This window comes from Buteo buteo, chromosome 3 (assembly GCF_964188355.1).
Source record: "Buteo buteo chromosome 3, bButBut1.hap1.1, whole genome shotgun sequence".
NCBI lineage: Eukaryota > Metazoa > Chordata > Aves > Accipitriformes > Accipitridae > Buteo > Buteo buteo.
Genome location: NC_134173.1, coordinates 62,318,221 through 62,341,191, shown reverse-complemented (window position 1 = coordinate 62,341,191; position 22,971 = coordinate 62,318,221). Strand labels below are relative to the sequence as shown.

General features: G+C 38.5%; 1 protein-coding gene across 9 annotated transcripts in view; it reads left to right on the top strand.

Moving 5' to 3' along the window:
* Nucleotides 1-20,475, top strand: part of TRPS1 (transcriptional repressor GATA binding 1) — a 223,144-nt gene extending 202,669 nt beyond the window's left edge. For all 9 annotated transcript variants that reach the window (XM_075023838.1, XM_075023834.1, XM_075023840.1 and 6 more), the window contains 2 exons: nucleotides 8,650-8,772; nucleotides 14,199-20,475. In XM_075023838.1, the coding sequence (XP_074879939.1) occupies nucleotides 8,650-8,772; nucleotides 14,199-15,260 (1,185 nt within the window). In that variant the 3' untranslated portion in view covers nucleotides 15,261-20,475. The remainder of the gene's footprint in view (nucleotides 1-8,649; nucleotides 8,773-14,198) is intronic.
* Nucleotides 20,476-22,971: the final 2,496 nt, after the last annotated feature.

Genomic DNA, 22,971 nt, shown 5'->3' with positions numbered 1-22,971 from the left:
GGTGGACTGTAGTTTAAATACTCGCGAGCACACCTCAGCAGAGATAACGCGTTACCTTGAGCCGATGTACAGGAGGAAGGGAAAAAAATTGTGCTACATGGGGGCAAACAAAGACAATCGGGGCTTTCTTCTTGAGCAGCTGCAGCCAGTTCCACTAATGGAAGTGCAAGAGCAGAAACTGGCAGCACAAGGTATGCGTTCGTTTTTACAGATGGCAATGCAGACAAGTTGGTAATTGAGAAGGAAGTCGTGTACGTGAGCTGTTTGACGGGGGACAGCCCATTACAGTACTTTCCTGTGTAATTGACTCAGCGAGTTATTGGAGACAGAATTTCTGTTCCTCTTGAATAGGTTTCAGTTGCTGCAAAATGACATCATTATTGTGTGGGAAATGCAGGTTTCCAGGTTGCTTTTTTTTTTTTTTTTTTTTTTTTGCTATTGGTGTTAATAAAACTTTTAAAATTAATTTTTGCGTTGCCTCAGTGGAAGTCTGTGTTGTGCTGCTGGTAGTCAGTGGCAAAATGCACCAGAAGCGAGATCATACCATACTGTGGTAGCTGCTGTTTAAGACACTGGAAGAGATTTAAGGATGATCAGCTTGTGCAAGTTGAAGGATAAGACCTTAAAAATACATTATATCTAATAAAAGACGGTTGAAGGAAACTGCTTTCTAAAAAATCATACTTTGTGTAAAATGATTAAGGAAATATTTAACTCTTTGCAAACCAGACTAACATATAGTTCTACCGAAAATAGTTCTCAGTGTTCATTACAAATACCTCATACCATAAATATGTATATGTGTATTTATTTAGGCTGTGTATATGTATTTGGCCCAACAGAAGATCACATATATTTTTAACACACAGTGTTTAAAAATCAGCTGCCACTAACTGTGGTAAGGAAGTCTAAGCTGCAGAAAAAGTTTTGTTGTTTCATATTTCTGCCACTGCAGATCTTGAGGGGGAAACTGTGAAATTACCTTCCATCCCTGTTTGGATTAACAAGGAGATATACACTGTGAACTACATAATTTTCACTGCTAAATGCTTAAACGAAAATGAGTAAGTCATTGTAAAGTGTATTGAGATTATTTCTGTGATCCCATAGTTGCATGCAGCTCTTAATGGATGATGAAAATGATGGTAAATTCCTGCCTGTGGAGCTCAGGCTCTGGCCAAAGGTGGGTGTCCAAAGCCGATTGCCTTCCAGCACAGCGGCAAAGGTTGGGTCAGCTGTTACTTGGGGGAGGAAGTAGAGGTGAGGAGGTGACGGCAGTGGAGACATCCAACAGCAAGTGATTTAGTGGCTTCTTTGCACAGCTATGTTTTTCTTAATTTAATAATTTATTTTGGTCAGCCATTGTTTTACTTTGGTAGCAATCATGACATCCTAAACTAATATCGTACTAAATTCTTTTCACTTAGTGGGACACAGATATTGTAGTTCGCTGCCTGTTTTTGGGGATGGTTTGGGGGTTTTTTTGAGTAGTGAATGCCACCGTCTCTAAGGTAGCTTTACAAAACACAGGGAAATGCTTCGAATGCTGGGACAAAATCTACTCATCTGCATTTTTGCTGCTGATAAAAAATAATTGCAGTTTACATGCACATTAAAATATTTACTTTCCCTAAGGGATCAGGGGTAGGATTCTGAAAGGCTGCGCTAGCAGTAATGTTTAATTTATTGTCTGGGGTTTTTTCCCTCTCTAAAACCCTCCTGATTCCTCTCATTAAAAGTTTGTAATACAGCATATATCATAAAAAGATGCTGTCACAATAGAGCATTAAAAATTCCACTAAACTTTTTATATGAATTAGGTGTGTAATTTTAACTTTCCTCTTGGCATTTTTACTCTTTTCCTACCTTGCCTTTCCTAACCTCTTTCTTATGCATCTTTCAAATACAGCTTTTTAATGTAATTGTTCTTGAAAACGTCGTAGATGAAGAGTTTAGATTTGGCACATTAAATTGACTTCAAGAGGCATCTGTTAACTCATAGTTAAGGTTGAAAACAACTTCTACTTTAACACTCTGCTTTATGTGTTTTACTTTTTCTGACAACTTATGCTTTGGGGCCGAAAATTTGCTGTGCCTGGTCTATTCCTGAAAGCTGTCCAAGTTATAAAGGGAAGAAAACCCAACGACTTTCTTTTTAATTTAGACATAGTTACAGCAAAAGCAACTAAAATTTTAAAATGTGAAACTTTACAGAGACATAGTTGTGGCTGTTTTCATAGCTGAGAGAGAAAGCAGTTTTGATTAAACACATTCAGAAAGGTCAGAGTACCTCTGCAGCCAAAAGAAATGAGGACTGAAAAATTCTTTTCCCATCCTAAACAGAAGAAACTAGCGCTTACTCCAACATCCAGGTGCTGCCTTGCTGCCCAGGTTTCAAACTTCAGTTAGCCTCGCCCAAACTCAAAAGAACTAAATACCTTCTCATATAAGAAGGACAATACCTGGAAAGACCTAGCAGGTGTGAAACCAGAAACTCCTAAATACTCACAGCAGTGCAAATGCAACATACACAGATGTAACCATGAGTGCATTATACTGTTTTCCTGACGGGAGTGGTAGCAGCCCAGTGATTACAGGTATGAGACCAGCTGCTTACAGCTGATCCTCTCCCCAGCAGGTCACCTGGCTCACACTGAACTGAGTGCCTGCAGGTTTCCTGGTGCTCCCCTTTCGGACCTCCCATGTTGCCAGAGAGCATCCAGAGTCAGTGTTTTGTCTTTTTTTCAGTGAGGCATGTATGGTTGTAGTCCCCAACTTTGTCACTGGAAGTAGGTCAGGCATATGCTTATTCTTGGGTAACATCTATGATTTCTCTGCACCCCGTGTTCTGGAGCTGTGATTACAACGTGCTCTGTTTCTGGCATGGTAGGAAAGCCAGAGATGGTAAAAAAATGCACTCGGGCTTCATCATATCGTCGTTTTGTGATGGGGAAGTGAAAGTAATCAGCAAGAAGACAAGTTTTGTTGTGTCCAAAACCAAGAGGGTGATGTAAGAAAAATGCTTGGCTGACGCTTGTGGAGCCTATTTGAGTTTCTAAAAGCATCTTCTGGCAGAAAGTTTGAAAACAGGATGTATCTGGCACTAGCAGAGTGTCAGGCACCGTTGCTTAGTCTAGCTAGCTAAAAAGACACAGTTCCTGAGCAGTGTTTTTGGCTGTGCTTTTACAATATATATTTTGCTGCATGAAGTTCCATTGAAATAATAACTGAAAGTTCAGTACATTTTAAAATGTATTTTGTGTAACTGTAGAGCGTAATGATGCTTCTCTGTGGCTACAAAATTTGAAATCATATAAACTGTACAGTCATCTTTTTAGAATCTAAAGCAGGTTTTTATGAAAAAGAAGGGCCTGATCCTGTCAAGATGCCCAAGTGAATTACTTGTTATGGTATTCTCTGCTGGTTTATTGCTTAGCAGAAAGCACTACTAATAATTTCCTTGTTTCTGTGAGGTGTTGGTAACTAGTGAAAAGCATTTAAGGAGTTAAAAAAAAATTAGGCATTCGGGCTTGACGATGTATATACCAAGTTTCAGACTTGTTCAATTTGAAACGGTCAAGATATGAAACCATAAAAAATGTGAGTAAATACTCTGCATATCAAGGGTTGTTATGCAATTACATGCTTTCAGCATGGTTCTTACTGAGGGAAAACAGTAGAGAGATCTGCAAGACATGTTCAGTGAATAATTACAAACTTTCATAGCTTAGCTACATAAAAATAATAATCCACTTGTTGCTTTGCTACTACTAAAATACTAAAATGTGTGCATACTTTTTTTCCCCAGAGCAAAGCCGCTATGGTTGTAGATTTGTTAGAAAGTTATCTGAAAAACTTGAACTCCCCTCTGCCCCCACCCCCCCATTTTGGCCAATCTCCAAATTATAAACAGCTGAACTGATTTAAATAAAGTTTTCAGTACCAAAAAAGAAAAGAAAAAAAAGATACATCTGGGCTGACAAAATCATGCGCCAAGTTTCAGCCCAATGTGATTTGAGACAACCGTGATATTAAACGCCCAGACCTAGGAACTGGAGTGGAAATGGAGACAGGCTCTTCGCTGCACTGGCCCCTTCAGGATTTGGGATTGTAATGTAGTGGTTATAAGGCTCCAGATGATTAAAGTTTGACTCAGTAGATACATATTTTAGTTTTTCAGACCCTTTTGGCTTATTCTTCCAAGGATGTACAGGAAATTTTCATGGATCACTCCAGCTAGTGCTAGTGGCATTGACTGCAGACTGAAACCTTTTATCTGTGGCTCAAACCCTCCCATGACTAGTTATGTCAGCTCACCTGTTCTGTGCTGATCTTAAGAGATTAACTATGTTAAGTATGTGTTCACATTTGAAAAAGAGCAAAAGGTTCCATAACGTATTTCCTGAAAATGCTGGCTACAGTGGTGCTTAGCAGAGCACTTGACCGCATGGCTGGGTTTTATGGAGGCAGTGGGCCATAGCTGTTGCGCTGACTTTGCTGGATTGGAGCTCAAGTGCCTGTTCCTTTGCAAGACTACCTGGAAAACCAGCAATATTGGCCATTATTATTGACTAGTACAAATGCTGAGTATGCAAAGCCAAACAGACTCTTGCAGAAGTATCATCACTAACAGTAGAAGTATCATCACTAATTAACATTTCACACACACAAAAAAAAAAAAATCAGATAATTTATGTTGGCCAATAACTTTTATAAAACTTGGTATGTGGGAAGTAAAGGCCTAGGTTTTTGTTTTGTTTTGTTTTAAGAAACTGTATTGGTTTAAGAAGAGAGGACTACAGGCATTGTAGGCTTTTAATATCAGCCTTCATGTTTTCTTGCAGACATCATCAAAATTTCTCAGGTGTATTTTGACAAGCATGTCTGTTCTGTGGTTAGTGGGATCTGGGAGTCAAGAATATTTAGTCCAATTCTGCAATAGTCCTGTTTCACCCCAGGAAATCCATTCTAAAGCTGTGTGTCCCTACTATGAAAAGCTATTTCATAACCAAAAAGCTCAACAAAGTAACAGCATTTAAGTTCTTCCAGAGGTGGTTTAATTCTTAATTTATTAGTATATGTAATCTGTCTTGGAACACTTAGGTAGGGGAATAATCATTGTTGATTATCCTGTAAAGTCCTTAAATAGTACAGAAATAAGAGAAGGTAAAGAAAGATAAGATGCAATGCTTAGAACAGCATGTAAGATGATTTTACACACTTTGCATTAAATTTAGGGAAGGATGTTTATCTGGACTACTTTGAGATTTTAAAAAAGAAAAATTGTTTGTGAGTACTAAATAAGCACAGGTATACATTTTTGATACATATAGCTACTGTGAGGTATTTTGTAGATTGTTGTCAGCTGTAGTCATTGTATTACTTCATTGCAACTAATGTCAACTTTGAATCAGATCTTTCTTTAAAGAAGAGAGAAGAAATGAGTTATTTTTGTCAATGTTTTAAAGATCATGGAATCATGCAAAAGTTTGGGTTGGAAGGGACCTTAAAGATCATCTAGTTCCAACCCCCCTGCCATGGGCAGGGACACCTTCCACTAGACCAGGTTGCTCAAAGCCCCATCCAACCTGGCCTTGAACACTTCCAGGGAGGGGGCATCTACCACCTCTCTGGGCAACCTGTTTCAGTGCCTCACCACCCTCACAGTAAAGAATTCTTTCCTAATATCTAATCTATATCTGCCCTCTTTCCATTTAAAAGTTACCCCTCGTCCTATCACTACACTCCCTGATAGAGTCCCTCCCCATCTTTCCTGTAGGCACCCCTTGGGTACTGGAAGGCTGCTCTAAGGTCTCCCCAAGACTTCTCTTCTCCAGGCTGAACAACCCCAACTCTCTCAGCCTGTCTTCACAGGGGAGGTGCTCCAGCCCTCTGATCATCTTCATGGTCCTCCTCTGGACCCACTTGAGCAGGTCCATGTCTTTCGTACACTGGGGGCCCCCAAGCTGAACGCAGTACTCCAGGTGGGGTCTCACGAGAGCAGAGTAGAGGGGCAGAATCACCTCCCTCGACCTGCTGGCCACGCTTGTTTTGATACAGCCCAGGATATGGTTGGCTTTCTGGGCTGCAAACGCCCATTGCTGGCTCATATTCAGTCTTTCATTCACTAATACCCCCAAGTCCTTTTCCGCAGGGCTGCTCTCAATCCACTCATCACCCAGCCTGTATTTGTGCTTGGGATTGCCCCGACCCATGTGCAGGACCTTGCACTTGGCCTTGTTGAACTTCATGAGGTTCGCACAGGCCCACCTCTCAAGCCTGTCATTCAGCATTCAATGAAGATTTCAGTGTCGCTACACCTTCTGTCACCATTCAGGTGTGTGCAAATGCAGCCTATAAACTAGACCGCTCTCCCTATATTTTAAAAGTCTTCTGTGACTTTGTAGAGGGTTTTTCCCAAACTCAAGGAACACAAACAGAAATGATCGGGTGGAAAGACTGACTCAGATTAAAACTCCACTTGGTTAATACACCACACCAAGAAGCCATAGGGCAGTAGACAAAAAGTAGGAATGGAAAGGAACAGTTGTATCTGAATCCTGGCCATATACAGTCTTTTCTACTTGGAAACTTCTCACCCTTCAAGTGGACCGAACTGGGGTTAGTTTAGTGAAGCTTTTATTGTACTCCTAAGGAAAATATTTCAGCAGCCAGGTGAAGCTGTGCAAGGATATGCAACCGCAAAAAGAATTGGGAGCTTCAATTTACTTGTAGGCAAGTGTGCCGTCCCAGAGTGAGCTGCGTCTCATACGCACAACTAGTTAGATGTTTGCTGAAGGACATCAACTGCCATTTAGTTCTCCCCTTGGCCAAATCGAGGAAAACGTATATTACTGTTTCTGATTTAAGAGACAAAGTAGGGGATGATGTAAGGGAGTGAGAGAGAGATTATCTTGACGACAATCTCGATTTTCTTGTATCACTTTAAAGTGGCACAACCTGCTGTACTAATGAAATTGTGTTCTTGGTTTAAAAGGGCAATTGTTAGCCTGACTTTGTGCTCACTAAAAACATTTCTCCAATCTTGTTAAATTATTGCACTCATTTCAGATTTTTATGGCTGTGCAGCTTACCAGCCCTCGTTTCTTTACGTTTCATTCATTTTCCTTGTATTGATGATTAATGGAGGATGTCGAACGTTAGAGTGAGCAGGCATCAGCAAATGCAAGATCATAATTAGTTTAGCTGACGAGGGCCTCTGATAGCACTTGCATCTGGATGGAAAAATTACCCTATAGGGAACTGGCTGCTCACCAGGTCTTTTTAGTGATACATTGTGAAACACCCGATGAATCAAATGCCCTTTCAATGCCAAGAAAGTGTTCCAGTCTTGAAGCCAAAATTATGTCTGCAGAAAGCTTTCCATTTGAAATGTATCAGAGTACAATTATAACCATTGTATTTTTTTGGCATGAACACCAGTCTTCTACAGTATGGACTGAAGTTAAATAAATTACTTAAATTTTATGAAACCCTGAAATTTTTACTTATAGTGTTAGTAATTTTTAATTTATAATAAAATTAGTTTTTACGCAGGCTGTTTTTCCCTGTACTCACCCATTCTTATCTTAGATGCTGAAGGTTTCTTAGTGATTTTTTTTTCCTTTGCAAACAGGGAACGGAGTTGAAATTCTGATTTTCTTTTCAGCAAAAGAATTCCATTTCCTGGTTATTAGTATTTGTGCCCACAAACACAGCCTGACTTTTGTTTAAATGAGAAGTTTAATGAAATCATTACTCTGTAGAAAGAATTTAACGAGCAATACTCATAAACGTGTCTACTTTTAAATATTCCTGGATCATTATGAAAGCTGATGAATGCACAGCTCAGTCTGGTTAAAAATCAATTTGTATTTAGGAAAGTTGTACTGTGCCTTTCTTTGCCTGACTAAAATAAAACAAATAAATCTATCCATTGATGAGACGATGTTTTCTGAGTTTTCGGGTGAAGTTCAAAAGTCTCATTAAGAATACTGTACTTTTAGTTGTTTGGCAGAGGTTACTCCTCGTTCATAGTGGGCTGTGGGAAATATATGGTAGCTTATACTGATTTCAGAACTAAGTGGGAAAGACTGGAACTGAATATCGTGTATTCAATTAATGAAGTATAATCTCTGTTAAAGTAATTAGTATGACACAGATAGATACAAACTGTAATTAGTTGAAGTGGTGGTGTTTCAGAATTCTTGTTACCGATCACACTTTAAAGTCGAGCAAACTAAAAGGAAATAATCTGTTGTGAAATGTGGTGAACAAACCAGGAGAAGCTTACAGAATGTTCTCTGTCAGCTTCCAGAGGGGTTTTTCAGAATTTGCTGTTTAGAAACCATCATTAAATGCACAAAACCTGAAGTTCAAAAAGTTAAAGCTGTTATTCTGAAAAGGCTTTGGTGTTTCACACACCTCATCCATCACTCTAGGGTTAATTATAATGAAAATCAGTGGTGCCTATTAAGCACAATTGAACCTGACCTCATTATGGGCAGTGTGGTTTTATACTGTCATTGTTGCCAGTCTAGAGACAAAACTCCTGTGTTGATTTGTCCTAACTCCACAGCTCATGTGACTCACCTCTGACCTGTTTTTTTTTCTGTGTGTTTTTTTTTTTCTTTTTCTTCCCTATTTCAGAGACGTAGAGGCTCGGGTGTTTTTTGTGCCAATTGCCTGACCACAAAGACCTCTCTCTGGCGAAAGAATGCAAATGGTGGATATGTATGCAATGCGTGTGGCCTCTACCAGAAGCTTCACTCGGTAGGAAGAACTTACTGGTTTGTTCAGAAAAAAAGGGGTTATACAGCTAAGCTGGGCAGCTGTGGTCTTGTCTGGTTGTGTGATTAGTACCACTCCCTGGCCTGCAGTTAATTTCCTAACAGGGTTTTGCAGTATGGTCACTTTGGGATCAGATGTGATTCATTATGAAACAGGCTGGGATGCTGTGGGTAGACGTGTTTGAGATCACCAGTGATGCATTTAATTATTTTGATACAAAATAAGGGGAAAATTATTTCTTTTCTGGGAATTCCATTTAAAGGCATACAATATGTTGTGATGAAAGCTCTCTAAATTCAAGAGCCCTCATGTTCGTAATAAAAAAAAAAAAAAGATTCTTAAAGTTAGACATCACATCTATATCAAAAATATCCCTTGCTGTGGTTTTGTTTTCTTTCGCATCTCTTCCTCCCTTTTTTCTTGACAGTAAATTTCCTGGAGATATGGGGTGGTGGGTTTTTTTGTTCTTTTTTCTACAGTTCTTATAGTCTGCTGGAGGATTCTGAACTAACTCAACAAGGAAGTTACTCACTTGATGGCACTCATCACTTGGTGAGGGGAAGATTCACCATCCCTTGGGATCAGGCAGGGAATAAGTAATAATCATGGACTGTCTATATTGCTTTTCATCTTATTGACACTTGACTTGATCCTGAAAGATGTTGAATGCTCTGGTCCAGGTCCAGGAAAGGCATGCTTAAGTGTTTCCTTGGATCAGTGCCAAAACACTCACAATCTTTTAGGTTAAGACCCACTAGTTAAATATTATCCCCACTATCTTTAATAAAAGCACATGGGAGAGTCAGGTGACTAAGATTTGACTTTAATTAATTAATTTTTACAACATTCCCATGAAGTTAAAAAGTATTACTATTTTTCAGAAATAGAAACTGAGGCAGCCTTTGGGAGTTTGCCAAGGCAACATAGCAATTCAGGCTTAGAGCCCAAATCAGAAATATACGTTGTGGCTGAGTGCGTATTTTTAAAATTTTTTTTCAGAAATTCCATTTTCAGAAAACAAGAAAAGTCACTTAGGAGACTACATTTCAAATGCATTAAGACTCCCAAGTGCCTATGCTTATTTCTCTTTAAATTTGAGGCATAAGCTTCTAAATCAATTAGTAGTTTCTCTGAATTTTACCCTTGGTCTTGTGTACAGGCCATATAATAATCCTGTTTTTACTCAAGACCCTGTCCAGCCAGGCTACTTAATAAAAAAGAAAAAGATTCCAATTTCCAAAAGCAGCAAGACCATCACCAGTCTGAAAGTTTAGCTATGTTTGCCATGTGCTGTCATTCTGAGGTCAATAAATGTTTTTAAGCTTCAGAACAACCTGGCCAGTCAGATAGCATCTGAGCAGGAGAAGATGGACTAATGCACGATTGCTGGCCAGCATCTTGGCTGCGTCTTGCTGAAAGTACCATCTCTCTGGAGATCTCTCAAAGTTCTAGATATAATATCTAATTTCAGGAAATTGATCAGTGGTGAGCATCTACAAAGATTTTAAGAAGGACAGTTAGGCTTTTTAATGTTAATTTGACATTTGTGTCCATTTATTTGTAGAACTTCCATTCACAGCCCCCATTTTCCCTTTTTTTAATATACTTTTCTATACTGTAGTCTTGGACCTTACCGTGATTATTAGCATAACTTATTGCATAGATAAAAGCTACAAGCATCAGTTTTGAATTCAAACAAGTAGCTCAGATAATTCTTATGAACCAGTAGGAGCAATCTAGTGTGCTTCCAACAATAATAATTAGCAATACAATGTCAAACTTTATTTTATGCATACAGAAAGCAAGAAGCTGACACTACCTTTTAGCTCCACAGTTCAAGCATGGCAATAAGCTGTCATTCACTGGACATTTGACATTAATATCTTCAAATGAACTTTGACCAAACAAATGCAAAGAATTTAATTAAGCTTCCACTCTGCTGTGGTACGATAGGAACTCCACCGTAAGTTGGAGTCTGAAATAATCAAACAAATCTCTCCTTTGGGACACCTTTTGAGACAGTCCTATGCAAAGGGATGCACTTTAGACTGACACCAGAAAGATAAAAGTTTCTTTTATCTGTCTGCCTATCTCTTCATGAAAAATTACCGTAAGTATTTGTCATGTATGTTTTTGAATCAAGGAGACTAGGATGATGCAGTTATTAGGTAGATGTCTGAAACTATAAAAATTCAAGGGAATAGAACTGTTCCCTTCTGTGAGCCACCCTGTTAAACTAAATTATGCTACGCAGCTGAGCAAATTCACCTATAGTAGGTTTGCACATTTCATAGCTCCCTTTTGATTGGATTATCACTATCTAGAACTACTGTCCTCATTAACTCAAGAATGTGTATAATATACTTATCTCTAAAGTCCCTTTTTTACTTGTATTTAATAAGAGAAAAATCTATGGTCTGTCAGATACTACTAGGTGGTAGTGACTGACAAATGTTAACATGGTAGTGATTTCTGCTATAAGTCACATTTCCATTTCTATGATACCCCTGAATAATTTTTCAACATGTTTTCAAAAGTGTTCAATCTATCTAGGGGTCGTTTACAATAAACTTGCCAGGTTTTTCCACATTTCTTTCCTTTAATGCAGACAACTATGTTAAGAAAAGTGTAATAATATTCCAACATTCAAGTATTAAAATAGTGAAAAAAATGCCATTCACTGCAAACGTATACACAATATTCACATTTGCTGACAGAGAAAGGTATATCCCTTGTCTCCCCAGAATCATGAATTTGACCATTACTATTGTGGTGCTGTTCCTCATTTTTTAATAGCTCTGACTTGGTCATGGAAAACTAGATTTTGTTCCATAGTGATTCCTTGGCCACCTCATCGGACTGCTTCAGTGAGGAGTTACAGCATAGTATTCAAGGATTAGACATACATGATCTTCTACTGGAATGATCACTCCAGTTTTCCATGGTATCTAGAAAGTCTAATCACAATAATTTAATTAAGTATTTGTTGAATTTTGTGGGGGTTTTTTTAAAGTTACTCATGTATTCGGGATAGGGAGATTGCCAATTGATACAGAGACAGCAAAAAAATCTTTGTGATCGTAGTCAATATATTATGTATAACATATAATTAAGGGTCTGACATAGGGCATTTTAAAAGTAAAGTTCTGTTAATGTTTTCACTGTTTTCTAAATTTAATGCCCCACTGAAAATCAAGAAGAGAACTTAAACTTTTCTGTCTGTCTTAGTTGCAACCAGATACAGAATATTTCTATCTGCAACTTACTACTATGAATAAGGAAAATGTGAGTAGCTTTACTCCACTGAATAGTCTGTTTTAATCAGCTAAAGACTAGTCAGATGAGTACAGTCATTTGCATGCTGAATAATTTTTAAGTTGGACCTACAGCCTTTAGCTCCTAATGACATGTAACTTTGAAGAGCCAGAGCTGCAAACAAGTGTGTGAGGATCCTTAACGACAGGTATGAAGATGTTTCTTTTAATGACTTCCACGATCAGGCTTCATACCTGTAGCATGAAGAGTAAGACTAAAATTATTTCCAAACTATTGAAAGGTTATCCGGAAGCCATATGAAAATGGTCTGTAGCGTATAAATAAAAGTTTAATAATAGCAACATCAACAATATTGTAAGGTCTCACAGCACGTCAGTATGACAGTGTTACAGTTGTCATAAAAAGGTGAGGAAATTACACTGAGCTTGTAATAAAGAGTATATGCTTATGCATATTAATTGGCTATTGATTCTGCAAACTATAAACTTTATTTGCATAGAATTTGCATAGAAGATATTCTAATTTTATCTAACATGATTTTGCCTCAACTTTGATCTGTTTGAGGAGGCTGGTTCAGGTGCTGGTTTTCTGCTAAGTTTAAATTGTGCTTATTAAAAATCTAAATCAAAGTGTATATTTCTTCTGATTCAGAGTTTTAATAGAAAGTAAAATCTTAACAAGTAGCTGCACTGCCTAAAATGTGGTTAACCATTAATAAGCCAGCCTCAGGGAAGTAAATAGGTGAAAGAGGAGAGAAAGATGGCAACTCAAGAGAGAAACTAGATCTCTACAAATAATAGAGTGAGCGCTCTTCCAGCTCTGGATATTTTTATATTAATTCAAATTTATGAATATATATAAATTATGTTACTTTCAAGGTACAAATTATTTTCGATATTGACTGTATGCCAAAATTTAATCTGCACTTTAAAACAATGTTAAAAAGAAAATTTCCAAATAAACATGTAAGTGGAATACTGTGTGGGGCACTTTTCTGGCCTCCAACCAAAATACGATTATATGTGCATTTGGATGAGACAAATGGCAACTGCTAGCACTCCAAACTGAATGACTTCTAGGTAGCTTTTGTTTTTTTAACATCTGCCCAGTAAAGCAACACATACCAATGTTACGGCACCATCTTTCATTCACATACCATTGCCTTCCTGTAGGCCCGGCTGCTGTCCTTCCTTGTACTAGTTTTTTTTCTTCACGCAAAAATATTTTCAGTTCTCATCTAAACAGGCTGCCTACCCTGAGCTGATGTGGGGAAGTAGCAAATGGAAACAGAAGTCCTCACTTGGTTCTTGCCTCTGACTCTTCTGCAATGCTTTTTAATTCACAGACCCTTCCCCCTCCCCCCCCCCTTCAGGGGATGCCTTCTCTCCCTCATGACTTAGTAGCGCAACATCAGTAACATTTAGAAAGAAATACAGTAGGGATGAAGGAGGGAGAGTTGGTACCAAAGTCCCAGGTAGACATTTTGGTGCATAGGAAAATTTTTCCTGGGCTTTCTTCTCCATCTTTCTTAGTCCCTTTCCAGCCACCATCGTCCCACTCCCCACCACAGTCGACCTGCAGCGCTTTTGCTAGGTGACAGCAGTGGTGATCAGCAAGCCCTATATTTGCTTGCATTTTCTATCCATGTCAAAGGGGGGTGGGTATCAAGGTTAAGTGTTACTCAATCTTGTCGTAGTGTGATTTGTGCAAACCCCTGCCCGATACCAGCTCTGGTGACACGGTGCATAGAATAACGGTCGTGCATAGGGCTGTGCATCTCCCACCTCATCCCCAGCTCTCAGCACCCACTTTCAGCACATCTCCCCCAGAATTTTTCATGAGTAGGGAGTAATAAATGCTTTGACAGCTTGGATGCTTCATGCCTTTTTGAGTAAACAGGCAACTGTGTAAGGCACTTGACTTAGTTTGATAAAACAAACCAATTCATAGTTTACTTTTGGCTTGAGGGACCAGGAACGAGCATTTGGCTTGAAATTTGGTCATTCCCATGAAACTCTTACAATATAGCTCTTCACAAAAGAAAAGATAAATTTTTGTGAGTGTGGTCTTGCAGATTTGCTTAATGTGTCTTTCTTTTTTCCTTTTGTTCATTATGTTTGTGTTCCATGCAGACTCCCAGGCCTTTAAACATCATTAAGCAGAACAATGGTGAGCAGATCATTAGGAGACGAACAAGAAAGCGCCTTAACCCGGAGGCACTTCAGGCTGAGCAGCTAAGCAAACAGCAGAGGGGTAACAGTGAGGAACAAGTCAATGGAAGCCCCTTAGAGAGGAGGTCAGAGGATCATTTACCTGAAGGTCATCAGAGAGAAATTCAGCTTCCCAGCCTCGGTAAATATGAGGCCCCAGGTTCATTGACTAAAAGCCATTCTGCTCAGCAGCCAATATTGGTCAGCCAAACTCTGGATATTCACAAAAGGATGCAACCTTTGCACATTCAGATAAAAAGTCCTCAGGAAAGTACTGGAGACCCAGGAAACAGTTCATCAATATCAGAAGGGAAAGGAAGCTCAGAGAGAGGCAGCCCGATAGAAAAATACATGAGACCTGCGAAACACCCAAACTATTCACCACCTGGAAGCCCTATTGAAAAATACCAGTACCCACTTTTTGGACTTCCGTTTGTACACAATGACTTTCAGAGTGAAGCTGACTGGCTGAGATTCTGGAGTAAATATAAGCTGTCTGTTCCTGGGAATCCACACTACTTGAGTCATGTGCCTGGCCTACCAAATCCTTGCCAAAACTATGTGCCTTATCCCACCTTTAATCTGCCTCCTCATTTTTCAGCTGTTGGATCAGACAATGACATTCCTCTAGATTTGGCGATAAAGCATTCCAGACCTGGGCCAACTGCAAATGGTGCCTCCAAGGAAAAGAGTAAGGCACCACCAAATGTAAAAAATGAAGGTCCCTTGAATGTAGTAAAAACAGAGAAAGTTGATAGAAGTACTCAAGATGAACTTTCTACCAAGTGTGTGCACTGTGGCATTGTCTTTCTGGATGAAGTGATGTATGCTTTGCATATGAGTTGCCATGGTGACAGTGGACCTTTCCAGTGCAGCATATGCCAGCATCTTTGCACGGACAAGTATGACTTCACAACTCACATCCAGAGGGGCCTACACAGGAACAATGCACAAGCTGAAAAGAATGGAAAACCTAAAGAGTAAACCTTAGCACTTAGCACAATTAAACAGAAATAGGTTTCCTTGATGGGAATTCAATAGCTTGTAATGTCTTGTGAAGACCTATAAAGCACTTCATATAGAAAGCATGCCTTATCCAATATTAAATCCCTTGTTCTTTTCTTTTTTTTTTTCCCCTTTTTCTTCTTTTTTCTTTTTTTTTTTTTTTCCTTTTAAATGAGTGGGTTACCAAGAAAAAAAGAACAGTTGGATGGTGGCCAGAAGGGGGAGAAGATAATTATATGGGGCACGGCCCACCAAAGCTAGCCAGAATGCAGTGAATCATGGCAAATAACCTTGAGAAAATTTTACCGGACAATTAATACCTTTGCTGTTGTGTAAGAGACATAACTGGCAAGAGTGCAAAGATGTGTATATGTATATACTGCTGCAGGGGTGTAGTGAACATATGCACATTGTATATAAGAACTAGACTTGTTAAATATACAGATGTTAAAAGGTCATTTTCTTTTCTTTAATTTGGGCTAATTTCTGCCCTACAACATGCCTTAGGATCACTTTGTCCTCAAAGCTTTGGCAGCAATTTCATCTAGATGTTTCTCAGACTCAGCTGATTTTTAGGTACCATTTTATCACTACATTCTTTCTGGCACACTTTAGGAAAACCATTTTGTGCAAGTGAAGTCTCTAATACAGAAGCCACACTCCGGGTTTAATTTGCATAGAACAAGGTAACCTGCTGTATTTTATTATAATATATTTTTAATATATTACATTTCTAAACCTTAAAGTCTAAGGTTACTTCTCCACAGGCTTAACATTGCTATACATACCAGTCAATCCCTTCAGTAGACTTATACCAGCTTTTGCTAAGTAGCATTAAATGTCTTCATAGTACTTTTTAATACTTAAAGCTTTGTAAAAACTATCCATGAAGGGAAAGCTCCTCAGCATAACTGCTCAGGGAAATAGGGCTACATAACTAAATATTAAATAATTGGTTAAAGGTGCTGTTAGACGAGCCTCCATGCTTGCTACAAGGGTGTACAAGAACTGACTTTAATCATTTTCATTATAGTGTCCCAACCAGTAGTTTATTATTTGCCACAGGGATGTAGAAGATATTACAAGCTACTGGATGCACTGTCAGATTAACTTATTTCATTAAAGAAGTTGGGAGAACAAATAGAAAAAACCTTATTTTTCTAGTAAATATTAATGTATTACATTTCAAATAATGGTGCCTGACATATTGAATAATTATTTTCTACAGTGTACGTATGCAACAAAGATATTCCATCATGCATTAGAGTCAGTTCTGGCTCTGCCTCGCTGTTTACATTTGCAAATGTAGCAAACAAGGTAATGAAGCAACTATTTCTATTGCAGTAGGTATCTTTTTTTCTGTGTGTGTGCATTAAAGTTGTAAACGATAACATGAAATGAATGAAATTTGTTGATATTAATGGTATGGAAAAACAAGAAGGAAATGAAAATATTTTTATGCCTACTTAGGAAAAAAAGGGTAGCACTATTCATTCCAAGTACTTTTGTATTCTTAAGCTCTTAACTCACATTGTTATGCTTAAAATGATAAACATATATCCTCTTTTTATTGCTTTGTCTGTGTTTCAGAAGAAACATTTCAGAAATTATTTTGATAAGTGCTGTTTGACGATGCAGCACTGATGTTTTATTGCATTCTGTAGTAGCATTGCACTCCATTTTTACAATATTACGCAGTTGCTTTTTTGTTCTGTTTGGGTTTGTTTCTTTTTCGCAGTGCAGGGTCTTAGTTCCTTATGGTTGGATGGCAGGTGTAGCTCAACTGGTTCATGAATGTTGCAGCGAATGAAGTTTAAAATGTCTTTCTGATATTATGTTGTCTTTTATTTCTCCATTCATGCATTTTATTTTTTAAAATGTTCTATAAAAATTTCTCTGGACTAAGTCCTCATTTGAGATTATATGTAAAGGGTCCTATTCTGATCTCACTTACATGCTGCCTTTCTCAGATTTTCATGTAATTGAAACTAAAGCATTATAAAAAAAAGTTCTTGTATTTAACTTACCTGAATCTCACCACTCTCCCTTCTAGAATTTGGTGCACTTATAAGATACTTAACCATATAGACAGGGAGGTGGAAGATAAAAGGAGAGGTGATAGGAAATGTCTTATAGGGGTTGGCAAAAGGAAAACCAGGGAGGAACTGGCCTAAACGTTCAGCACTTTGATAGGCTTTTGAAAACTGATGTGCCTAAGGCAGCCAGCAATGAACATCACCATGCATGAGAAGCACTTACACAGTTGATCACCAAAGGTCTTGCTGACCTTGGCAGTATTTGGGGTGTTACATTTTCACACAGATGAAACGTTATTGCACAGTGTCTCTGACTCGTTAGGCACAGACAGGCTATTGTTCAGCATTAGGCTTGCATTCCTTCCTGCTCCACCCATTGCTTCTATACTGGTGAGCAGCATATGGAAAGTCCCACTCAATCTGTTCATGGTTGAGTTCTATAACCCTTCAATAGTGTTCTAGGTTAGCAAAGGATATTGGGCCACATTCTTCTTCTTCTATTTTTTAGATGAATCTCCAGCTTGATACCAGTGCCAGACAAAGTCTGGTTATGTTTTTACTATTGTTCTCCAATAATAAGTTCTGACTTGGTTTTTGTGGATTTATTTTTGTTCGGTATTTTTTTGTTTCTTTTTTTTTCTGTGGGGACTGAAATAGATTGCCCTCGTTTTGTTACGTCAGGGTCCAGTGTATGTCCTTTTCAGCTTTTCCAAGAAACATGTTAGACTCACTAAGCAGTGATTTTTATCGGCTTCAGAGGTAGCTGCCTGCCGGTTTTCAGTAGTTACTGGTTTGACTTACTTCATCTAAGACCTACCGGTTCCTGTGGCTTCTTCATTGAGAGAAGCTGCATCTTCATGGCAAAATATTTTAAGGGGGACATGCACATTGTAAGACTTGAGCACCACCCTGTACTTCAGAACACCTCTTGCTAAACTTGGAAGCAGAGGCCAATAACAGGAAATACACATATCAGGGTTTGGGGATGAGGAGAAATGAAATCTTATGAGTGCAAAGAACAAGACAGATGTTTGAATGTTAGTATTGCACACCTAAATGGAGCAAATAAAATTTGAAAAAAGTTCATTGTTCTTGCCATGACATGTTGAGATGTTCTAAGATTTCTGCTATGTAAGAAATGGGATTTTGCCATAGCCTGTTCTCTTGATTGGGGTGGGGGGAGCACAGTTTTGTTTCTTAACAACAGAGAGGGGACTCCATCCCTCTTCCAGACCCCCTCACAAAGGATATTAATCAAAAGAAAAATAAATCCTGACATTGAAAAAGAATAATCTAATTTAATTACTCTCAGATGGAAACCAAACTTCTTGTTAGCACACACAAGTCATTACTGCACCCACTGCATTTCGATCAACTTACAGCACTAACAACTGAACTTTCAAAGACTTCTTCTTTGTTCTCAATTTGTCAGTGTCTTCAAGGTGGTGTACTTCTCTTACTAAGGAATGGTAGTTTGAGATCTTAAAATGTATCTCAAATTGGACCACAAAATAAGTAGATGGATCAAAACCAGAGGATTTGTGGTGCCCATCATTAATGAGATTGCAGAACAGGAACAATGTTTCCATTAACACCCTATAGCAGAGCCGTCATGCAGCATCTTCTGCAAACCGGACTGTCTCTAAGCTATCACTTCGTGGCTGCTGCCTTCTGGGTTAAAGCAGCAGGAGACAAAGATTTTCCAGAGCACAGTTTGCATTCAGGTGCTAAACTCAAAAGTGCTTTCCAAAATTAGTTTTGCACCTAATTGCCACTGTGCTGATGAAGCTCCCCCTTTAATTTTTCATGGACCGTCCAGAAAGGGGGAGGGACACTGGATACTGGATCTCGGTTTTGTCTAAAAAATGTACTGTTGCACATTGTGACAGTTTTAAAGAGAGAGAACATAGAGACGTCTCAAAAAGTTGAGGCACACTGTGAGCAAGAGATGATATTTGCAGTTAGAGGGGCAGCAGGACAAAAGTGACTGATGCTAATTGTATACAGTGCTGAGACACAGTGGCTGTGCAATGGGGAGACCTGATTTGGCAACTGTAGATTAGTACTCAGTTCAGGGACGGACTTTCAAGACCATCTTTAGACTGGGCAGTGTTGCTTTTTAGTCATAACTATTTGCTTTATGTGCTAAGGAGTTGTCTGCCATCTGCTTTTTGCCCAGGATGTCTAAATATATTCCCGTTCTTGCTCCCGTATTGATTTTTCTTGGCTGACTTAGCATGCTAATTCCTAATACTGGTCAGGAAAAGCCAAAGAGATTAGAAGTTCACTTCTGTTCAGCCAGAAGGGTAGATATATTTCCTTCTGCTTCTGTGGAGACAGTTATGCTTGGCAAAGAATAGCGAGCAATTTGTCAACGTATCCCAAATGTGATAGATAAGTGAAAAATCCCTTCTAAACTTTTCTATAAAGTGAAGATGGGCCAAGTAGAATGATTTACATAATTTCCTCACCTCAGAATAGGATTCCTCCCTACCCTCTCCCTCACAATTCCATTTCAGTCAGCAAGCTCTGGAAAGCTGGCAGTTGGTGAGATGCTACCTATATAGTAATCACATATACCCTGATTTACCTCTTTTTAAGAGGATGAAAGACAATAATTTAATGGCTGCCAGCCAGATAAATACCAGTTTCTTTTGTTTTTTGATTACACATAGTAAAGTAAAATTCTTAGAATAAACATTGTAACAGCAACCACAGTTTTCCATTGCTATCATTTTGGCCTCTGAGCTCTATGTAGAAGGAGAACAGGAGAAAAGGAAACATCTCAAAATGCCATTGTAAATTTAGCTTATAGAAAATTCACCAGCAGGAAAAGGAAAAAAAAAAAAAAAAAAGAAAAAAAAAGTACTTCATAAAGAATGACTTCATGTTGCTAAAAACCATCATTAAACTTGTAGCCCTGATTTGACTCTAGAATGTTGGCTCTTAATGTTTTGTCCTTACAACACATGGATGTGTTTTTTGTTTTGTTTTGTTTTGGGTTTTTTGTTTTGTTTTGTTTTTTGGTTTTCATAGTGCATGTTCATTTCTACTCACAAACATGTTCTTGGTGTATTTCTTATGCAAACAATCTTCAGGCAGCAAGGATGTCTGTTACATCTAAACTTGAATAATAAAGTTTTACCACCAGTTATAAATCAGATTCATGTCATTGTTTCTTGGGAGAATGTAATGTCATAGTGTTACTACACCGTAGCGGGACTGGGGAGGAAAACAATCCGGAGTCGAGCTGCACTGAGAGCATGACGGGGCGGCTGGTGATTACAGCTGAAAGGCAAAGGCAGCATTGCCCAAACAGTAAATGCATGAAAAAAGGAGCTCCTTCAAAAACAGATTAGCCTTATTGCAGTCCTTCTACATTAAGGACTCTAGATGTGAGCAAAACTCATTCAAGTTAATGACAGGATTTAGAGTGAAAGTCTATTTCAGTGGAGTTCAAGCTTTTTTTAATACTCCAGCAGCCTGGCATTACACTACTGGTTTTATTCTGCCACCCCAAGGAGGAGCAAACACTGGAATAACTTTGAGAAAATACCTAAGAAAGGCTGATACTGAAATGTGTTGAGTACCCCAGGGTTAACAAGTCTACCTTTCACACAAAGTCCATGGTGGTCTTTCAGTAATTCCTGATGCTCAGGACCATGGGTTTCACATCATGCCCACAACTCTTCCAGGCAATCTTGCTTGCTCCCATCACACAGGTTATTGACCCAATGATGACTGAAGAACAGAGAGTACCACCTGCAACGTTGCCACTGCCACTGCCTCCAGCAACCGCGGAGGTTTCCTCAGAGAGCCCAAATCGGAGCACTGACCAAATCAGCTCAGCTTGGCATTTCTGTTTGGATGAGCTCACAGCCCAGGGTGGTATGGCTCCCGGCCATCATTTCCATTATGCTGTAATTTCCTTTCTCCATAGGTTTTTGTCTCATCTCCATGGTTGAGAGACTGTTCACACTCATACAAAATAATGTTTTAAAGAAATACAAAATGGTAAAGATCTGTTTATAATGTTAGAGTACAAATGTTCTAGACTTAATTTTAAAAGCACCATGCCAGAAATAACTTCCCCTGCAATTCATTCTTCCAGTGAATTCAGATGCAGACCCTATGCATTTTCAGTCTCTTTTTAATTTCCTGAGATTAATAAAAATAATAACTGTAGTAAAGAAAAAAAAAGAGAAAAAGCTTTCAAAGGCAGGGAGAACTAGTTTTGGAGACATCAACTTTAGGCTTAAATTTTATGCATTTTGAAAAAGATGCTATATGCAAAAGCTGGTCTATATGCATTGTGTAAGACTATATACATATATACACACTATATATGTAAGAAAAAATATATATAAACACTATATATGTACATATACAGAGATTTACGTATACATATATATTCACACAGAAAGAGTTTATATATGTACAGAGAGAGAGAGAGTTTAAAAATCAAATATTTTCACCTGTTTTAAGAGCACCTTTTGAGGATAACAAGATTTAATCCAAATTTATGTTCTTGTTATAAAACTCTCCCTGACCAATGCAGTCTGTCTTTAATCAGAGTTAAAACCAGTGTTTAATATTGCACTTCTGTCTCCATATACTTAAGTGAGCTTATAATTGTAGGAGCTGATGACCTCAAATTTTCCTTTGTGGTTCTACTATTTGTATAGCCTACTTAGAGTGTTAATGCCTTCCTCTTATAACAGCAGCTCCACATGTAAGCAGCTCATATAAGTGCACACTGACATTGTTATCAGGTCTTAATATGCAATTACAAGGTTTAAATTTGTGCCAAGAATCTAGGGACTTCTTGTTCTAGCAGCAGTATCCTTGATTATTTCCTATTTGGTTTTTACTACTGCTGTATCTTGACATAGGTCAGAACTCTTCTCCCAGGTACAGCCAGGCTGAGAATATACAAGATAATACATCTGCTGGTAGCAGATCCTGACCCTCATCAAAGAATATTTATAAATGTATAAAGTAAAGTGAAAAAAAAAAACAAAAAACAGGAATAGGTCCTGATGCAGAAGAAAATGGACAGAATGAATAAGCAGTGTGCTTCATTCTGTATGAAGGGGAAGTGGGGTGCTCTCAATATTATACTATTAATAGAAGACATGGCCTAGTTATCTTACAACCTTATTTATTATAAATCACAAAAAACACTGTCTTTGTAAAATTGTGTTGACAGTGGGTGTATAAAATCAACAAAACAGCAGAATGTCAGTGAAAGTGTTCAGTTTATGTGTCCGTACTGGAAGTTTAACTGTGATGGGCAATTACACTGGACAGTCGGGACAGCTGAAACCTCTGAAACCTGATGGAGGTAGAGTTTGTACTGACACCAGCTTCCCTTGATTTCCCTGAAGAGGCTGACTAATCCTTGTGTGCAGAACAACAAGAGTATCAGTGGGTCCTTTCTGTAAATGAAAGTGTCTCCTGCACATCCAAAGGAATAGAAGTGTCTTTCACACATTGTGGTTACAATGTCAGTGGAAGTGCCTGATTCAATTCCAAATGCTACTGTGGAATTGACAGCTTAATGGTGAGATTGATACGGTGACAGTTCTGTCACCTACCTCCAAACAGCTCCATCAGTGCTGACACAATGTCAGTGGAGTTGTTGGGAGAAGAAG